This window comes from Pseudoliparis swirei, chromosome 18 (genome assembly GCF_029220125.1).
Source record: "Pseudoliparis swirei isolate HS2019 ecotype Mariana Trench chromosome 18, NWPU_hadal_v1, whole genome shotgun sequence".
NCBI lineage: Eukaryota > Metazoa > Chordata > Actinopteri > Perciformes > Liparidae > Pseudoliparis > Pseudoliparis swirei.
In genome coordinates this window covers 2029251-2036957 of record NC_079405.1, presented here as the reverse complement: position 1 = coordinate 2036957, position 7707 = coordinate 2029251, and the positions used below count along the sequence as shown (strand labels likewise).

The 7707-nt window shown below is 44.2% G+C and overlaps 1 protein-coding gene across 1 annotated transcript; it reads right to left on the bottom strand.

The window, feature by feature from the left end:
- Positions 1 to 2333: 2333 nt before the first annotated feature.
- Positions 2334 to 5083, bottom strand: LOC130209062 (nuclear factor 7, ovary-like). The gene is made up of 2 exons (XM_056438600.1): positions 4996 to 5083; positions 2334 to 4928 (listed from the first exon to the last, which is right to left on the bottom strand). Exon 2 carries the CDS (start codon positions 4909 to 4911, stop codon positions 3106 to 3108), a length of 1806 nt encoding a protein of 601 aa, XP_056294575.1. The 5' UTR covers positions 4912 to 4928; positions 4996 to 5083; the 3' UTR covers positions 2334 to 3105.
- Positions 5084 to 7707: the final 2624 nt, after the last annotated feature.

Below are 7707 nucleotides of genomic sequence, written 5' to 3'. Positions count from 1 at the left end.
GAACACGCTGTTTTCTTTTATATTCGGAACAAGGATCCAAAGTGTCAGCTGATGCCACAGGACAGCCGTCAGCCAATCAGAGGAGACTTCTGTCTCAGCACTGACCCTACTGCACCGTGCAGACTGAATGACCCATGAAGACAAAACATTACAACTGTTTATTACGTGTAAATATGTAACTGACGTTCATAAGATGCACTTGTTCTCTATTTTCATCAGATTCCAGGACAAAGAGACGTCCGCGACTGTTAGCCTAGCTTAGCACAAAGACTTGAAACAGAGGGGACTGTTAGCATAGCTCCATCAAAGTCACTGTGTTCCACCACAACGTATAGAAGAATATAAAGAAAAGGAAATATCTCGCGTTATTCTAACTCCCAGCTACTCACATATTATTCCAAGATGCCTTATTAAATATCATAATTAAGTCTAAATTAGCTTCTTGGTTGTGTATTTGTCGCTAAAATATAAACTGTGAGTCCAAATGTATTTTATTTAGTTGTAACTGTAACTTTTCTGAATGTTTACACATTCACGTGTGTTTGTGTACGTAAACACAGTAATCGGTAATGTTGACAGAAATCACGTTTGTGGACGTCTTTTTAAATAATAATGAACAACCACCACAGACGTCGTATCACAGGAACACAGCCTCAAGACGACAGGATGAAAGAGTCGTCAACATCGTCCTCGGAGGAGGAGCTTAACTTCCACCACATTTAATTAAACATTTAGACTTCTACAGCTTTTAAATTAACCAAGCTAACAGTTTCCCCTGCTTGCAGCCCTTTTTGCTAAGCTAACAGTTTCCTCCTGCTAGCCACTCTTTATGCTATGCTATTAGTTTCCTCCTGCTAGCCACTCTTTATGCTATTAGTTTCCCCCTGCTAGCCACTCTTTATGCTATGCTATTAGTTTCCTCCTGCTAGCCACTCTTTATGCTATGCTATTAGTTTCCCCCTGCTAGCCGCTCTTTATGCTATGCTATTAGTTTCCTCCTGCTAGCCACTCTTTATGCTATGCTATTAGTTTCCTCCTGCTAGCCACTCTTTATGCTATGCTATTAGTTTCCCCCTGCTAGCCGCTCTTTATGCTATGCTATTAGTTTCCCCCTGCTAGCCACTCTTTATGCTATGCTATTAGTTCCCCCCTGCTAGCCACTATTTATGCTATGCTATTAGTTTCCCCCTGCTAGCCACTCTTTATGCTATGCTATTAGTTTCCCCCTGCTAGCCACTCTTTATGCTATGCTATTAGTTTCCTCCTGTTCCCCACTCTTTATGCTATGCTATTAGTTTCCTCCTGCTAGCCACTCTTTATGCTATGCTATTAGTTTCCCCCTGCTAGCCACTCTTTATGCTATGCTATTAGTTTCCTCCTGCTAGCCACTCTTTATGCTATGCTATTAGTTTCCCCCTGCTAGCCACTCTTTATGCTATTAGTTTCCTCCTGTTCGCCACTCTTTATGCTATGCTATTAGTTTCCTCCTGCTAGCCACTCTTTATGCTATGCTATTAGTTTCCTCCTGCTAGCCACTCTTTATGCTATGCTATTAGTTTCCTCCTGCTAGCCACTCTTTATGCTATGCTATTAGTTTCCTCCTGCTAGCAGCCCTTTGTGCTAAGCTAAAGCTTTCAATGGAGAAAAAGATGATTTATTGAGCTGTTGGACCGTTTCTTTAATTTTGTTGTCTTTATAAAGTGCCATCGTTTGATTTGATGTTTGATTAATGATCATGTGATGGTGGTGATGAAGATCATCATGATCATGATGATGATGATGATGAAGGCTATAATGACGAGGAGAAGAACACTTGGTCGGCTAGCCTGCATCAGCTGTTGTGTCACTTCCTGTCTTTGTCGTGGGCGGGGCATAACACATTGAATAAACTACAGACACTGAACTGTGACTCATTGAAGGTATTTGGTGCTCGCCCTTCCTGCCGGTTCACTGTTGGGGAAAACCGGTTTGCTCACCGGGCCGCTCTCAGCAGTGAGGGGGCGGGGCCTATTCAACTGGCAGGAGGAGGGCCGGAGCTATTGTCATATCGGTGAATTATTGCGTTGCATCTGTCGGCCTCACCTGAGCTGTGCAGGGATATATTTTCTATATTTTCTATTCATATATATTCGTCCTGCTGCTCCTCGTAGAGTGTCACCCGGCCAGGTTGCATCGATTAGACAATTGGTCATACATGTTTTCTTTCTTAATTTTTTTCAAATTGTTAACATTTCATGTAATTAAAAATGTCTGTAAACTTTATAATCTAGAACTAAGAATTAAATATACAATTTGTTGGATGTGAACAAAGATCGGCTACTGAATGTGAAACGTTCATGTTAAATTGTGTCTTTATTCCTTATCTGTGACAGATGGTAAAAAGACGAAACAAACCAAATGAAGATGACGTACTGAAGACATGATGCATCTATAAATGTCATCAGAATCGTAGATTACAGGCAGCGAGTGCGTAACATTTACAGTAACTACTGGATCAAAAGAGTAGAGCGACAAAGTCAGAGCATCCGGATATTCAAACACGACTAAACTTCATGGCAGCAACTCGACTGGATCCTAGAATTACACCAACTCAACGTAATCAAAATGTACCAATTAATTGTCAATGAAAGGAAATCAAAGTGGGATAATAACAGCGGGCTCGAATTTCACTCTCAATTTACATCGAGGAAAAAACGATGACTGAACCCCAGATAAACATTTCTTTAGATTAATAATCCCGCAGGAGGACCGGTGCAGCGCAACAGGTTAAATTCATTGAAACATCACGAATATTCTCATCCTCTTTGTCGCTAACGGCACACAGAATAGTAAGGGTTCTTAAATGGTTCTTTAAAGGCTTTGTGGTTCTACAAAGAACCATTGCCTACTGAAGAACCATTTTTTCGTTTGAGGCACCTTTATAGGTTCTTTGAAGAACTATCTAAGGAAATGGTTCTTTAAAGAACCTGGTTTGAAAGGTTTTTGTGGAACCAGAAATGGGCCTTAAAGAACCATTTTTTGAGGGTTCTTTGAGACACCTTTATAGGTTTGTTGTGGAACTAGAAATGGTTCTTTTATGAAATCACTCTGAAGAACCACTTCTGTTCAAGGTGCCACCTTCATGGTTCTGTGTGTGCTCTGTTCCACCGTCACACTGACCTTCACTGGTAAGATATTCAGTTTGTCCTTAGTGTCAAAGAATGGAAACATGGTCTCGGTGAACGTGTGTGTGAAAGTGTGTACGTGTGCGTTGCTGTCGGAATCAGAGAAGGACAGCGTTCCTCTGTTCCAGTCCAGATGCACTCTGATCCTCTGAGGGTCCTTCTGCACGGCGAGAGGAAGAGGGACGGGAGCTGATGGTGACAGGGACGAGTATTTACCCTCGTAGAACCCTATGGTCCATAAACCAGACTGCAGGAGCTCCTCTCTCTGGGCGGACTCTGCTAACACACCAAGGAACCAGCCGGTACTGTCTCCTACCTCCACATCCCAGCTGTGAGTCCCGGAGGTCAATCCTTCAGAGCCCAAAACAGAAGGAACAGAATCAAACCTCTCTGGATTGCCAGGAAGCTCCTGTCTTGGTCCAAATGTCACGGTGGTCAGGTCTGCAGACAGGACGAGTTCTGGATGAGCGGTGTTCGGGTCCAGAACCACGGGAGTGTAGGAGACCAGGTCCTTCATGCTGTCCCAGATGTTGAAGGGCAGGTTGCCCAGGTGTTGGGCCTCGTCCATCAGAGCTCCTGAGAGCAGCTGTGGATCCTCCAGCAGGGGGCGCCGCTGGACTCTTTCCACTGCAGCCTTGTAGGCGTTGAGGAACGAGACGTCTTCGGCTCTCAGCTCGTCCTCTGTGGCTCGGACTGTGTCTGAGAGAGCTGCGATCTCTCTGCTCAGGGCCTCCATCTTCTCCTTCATCGCCCCACTCTTCTGCTCCTCTTCCTCCCTCAGTGCAGCCAACCTGGCCTCCTCGTCCTCCTCTAGAAACCGGTGAAGCTTCTTAAACTGATCCTTGATCTGGCTCTCTGCTCGGCGGGCCTGGACCTTCCTGTGCTCTGCTGTCAGGTCAGACTTCACTTTGACTTGTTCCAAGACCTTTAACTTCTTCTTTAAGGGCTCCAGAATTTCCTGAAGTTCCTCTTTGAGATCCTCTGCAGCTTCATCGATGGGTCTGAATCTGTGGTCGGTGTGTCTCTCTGAATCTCTGCAGACCAGACACACCGGCTGCTGGTGGTCCAGACAGAAGAGCTTGAGTTTCTTAGAGTGCAGACTGCAGAGAGTCTCTGGAGCTCTCTGGTCTCTCTCCAGTAACAAGGACTCATCCGGGTTCTTCAACGGCAGGTTTAAAGGTGGATATCCCATTGAAGCACTCTGGTCTCTCTCCAGTAACAAGGACTCATCCGGGTTCTTCAACGGCAGGTTTAAAGGTGGATATCCCATTGAAGCACTCTGGTCTCTCTCCAGTAACAAGGACTCACCTGGGTTCTTCAACGGCAGGTTTAAAGGTGGATATCCCATTGAAGCACTCTGGTCTCTCTCCAGTAACAAGGACTCATCCGGGTTCTTCAACGGCAGGTTTAAAGGTGGATATCCCATTGAAGCACTCTGGTCTCTCTCCAGTAACAAGGACTCATCCGGGTTCTTCAACAGCAGGTTTAAAGGTGGATATCCCATTGAAGCTCTCTGGTCTCTCTCCAGTAACAAGGACTGACACAGGTTCTTTAACGGCATGTTTAAAGGTGGTTCTGACTTTGAGGATCTTCTCTTACAAACTGGACAGTTCTGACTTGGTTCCTCTCTCCACCTTCTCTTCAGACAGTCATTACAGAAGCTGTGGCTACAGGACAGGACAACCGGATCTCTAAAGACTTCCCAACAGACCGGACAGCTGAGATCCTCTTCTGTTGGGGAAGCCATGTTGTCTCTGAGTGAAGCTGAAGACACAGCGTACCTGAGTCACGGTCCTTCCCTCCTCGACTACCTTCACTGTGTTTAACTCACGTTCAGTGTGTCAGCCGGTTGAAGCAGCAGTGTTGTAGTTTCCCTCTTTTCTCTCCTGCAGCTGAAAGAAGTCGTTAGTTTGGTCTGAAGGTGAATCTGATCATCTGGTTATCAGTCTGGTTTGTCTCAGGTGAGTCAGGTGGAGGAGGAGCTTAGTCAGCCCTCCTCTACTGAATCTTGTTGCGTCACATCTGACACTCAGGTGTTCCTCATTCCAAAGTATTGATTCAAGTTTCAAGTTTCAAGTTTCAAGTTTCAAGTTTTTATTGTCACATCCCCTTTTATACAAGTATAATCGGTTCGTGAAATTCTTATGTGCAAAACACCCGACAGCAGTAGCAGACTAAAAAAAAATAAAACATCTTGAATCTTGAATCTTGAATCTTGAACTATACAATATCCACACACAAAAAAGAAGAAAGTATTAACAATATATATATAAAACAGTGTAATAGAATATACATCATGACAATATATATATATAAAACAATGTAATAAAATATACACTTTTTTGAGACTATATATATATATATATGTATATACATACAATATATATATACAATATATATATATATAAACAATGTAATAAAATATACACCATGGCCATAGATATTCACATTGCTCGACATGTAGACTGATCGAGTGCAAAAGTTACGATGTATTCGATGTTTGAAGGCAACGTAATACAATTCTGGGAATATTCTGGGAATGGGGGGGGGCGGGGCATGGAACATCAAGTGAAAGAGCTAATGTGGAATATTGTTGGAGAGGGGTAGTATGCGCAATCAAATTTCGAGCCCATGAATCTCACACTGAAATGTTTGTATTTCCCGGTGCAGGAATACAAATCCCACCCAGACGATGGGAAGAGAGTGTCCGGTTTTAGGCTCTGCAGCATCTCGGGGTATCCCAGTGAGGTAAAGCAAATCTCCCCTATGTGTCGAACTGTGAAACCTTACCAGGGGCTACATCTGTCAGAAAGCAGTACAGATGGTGCCAATCTGAAATGCCAATCGACTACTCCAGTCTCTGTAATGGGATGTCATGGTCAATGGTGTCGAATGCAGCACTAAGGTCTAACAAGACCAGGACAGAGATGAGTCCTCTATCAGCACTAAGGTCTAACAAGACCAGTACAGAGATGAGTCCTCTATCAGGACTAAGGTCTAACAAGACCAGGACAGAGATGAGTCCTCTATCAGCACTAAGGTCTAACAAGACCAGTACAGAGATGAGTCCTCTATCAGCACTAAGGTCTAACAAGACCAGGACAGAGAGGAGTCCTCTATCAGCACTAAGGTCTAACAAGACCAGTACAGAGAGGAGTCCTCTATCAGCACTAAGGTCTAACAAGACCAGGACAGAGAGGAGTCCTCTATCAGCACTAAGGTCTAACAAGACCAGTACAGAGATGAGTCCTCTATCAGGACTAAGGTCTAACAAGACCAGTACAGAGATGAGTCCTCTATCAGCACTAAGGTCTAACAAGACCAGTACAGAGATGAGTCCTCTATCAGCACTAAGGTCTAACAAGACCAGGACAGAGATGAGTCCTTTATCAGCACTAAGGTCTAACTAGACCAGTACAGAGAGGAGTCCTCTATCAGGACTAAGGTCTAAGAAGACCAGTACAGAGAGGAGTCCTCTATCAGCACTAAGGTCTAACAAGACCAGTACAGAGAGGAGTCCTCTATCAGGACTAAGGTCTAACAAGACCAGTACAGAGATGAGTCCTCTATCAGCACTAAGGTCTAACAAGACCAGTACAGAGATGAGTCCTCTATCAGCACTAAGGTCTAACAAGACCAGTACAGAGATGAGTCCTTTATCAGCACTAAGGTCTAACAAGACCAGTACAGAGAGGAGTCCTCTATCAGCACTAAGGTCTAACAAGACCAGTACAGAGAGGAGTCCTCTATCAGCACTAAGGTCTAACAAGACCAGTACAGAGAGAGTCCTCTATCAGGACTAAGGTCTAACAAGACCAGTACAGAGATGAGTCCTCTATCAGCACTAAGGTCTAACAAGACCAGTACAGAGATGAGTCCTCTATCAGGACTAAGGTCTAACAAGACCAGTACAGAGAGGAGTCCTCTATCAGGACTAAGGTCTAACAAGACCAGGACAGAGATGAGTCCTCTATCAGCACTAAGGTCTAACAAGACCAGTACAGAGAGGAGTCCTCTATCAGGACTAAGGTCTAACAAGACCAGGACAGAGATGAGTCCTCTATCAGCAAGCAATCAAAGTAAGCCCCGCCCTAAAGCATACCCTGCTTTCTGTTTAACTCTATGGACCATACTTTACTAAAAGAACATCAATTCAAGAGACTTCTATGCAACCAGAGGAGTCGCCCCCTGGTGGTCAGGAGAGAGAATGCAGCTTTAACACATGAAGCATAGACTTCTATACAACCAGAGGAGGCGCCCCCTGGGGGTAAGGAGACAGAAGGCAAGTTTTAAGACACTTGCACATCGGCTTCACTCGGCAGAATTGGAAAAAGGAAGTGGAGAGTTTAGTCAAGCCTGTCTCTTCCTTGATTAGATTGGTTACCTGGGACAAGTGTGAAATTGATGTGCGATGCCTCTTCAGTTTCAATCAGTTTGTCTTTTAAATTTACCTGGGAACCCCTGTGATGAGTATGAATGCAAGGATTCAATTATCATTTAGGAACAACCAGTGCTAACAAACATCCTTAAAGTGACGACAGCA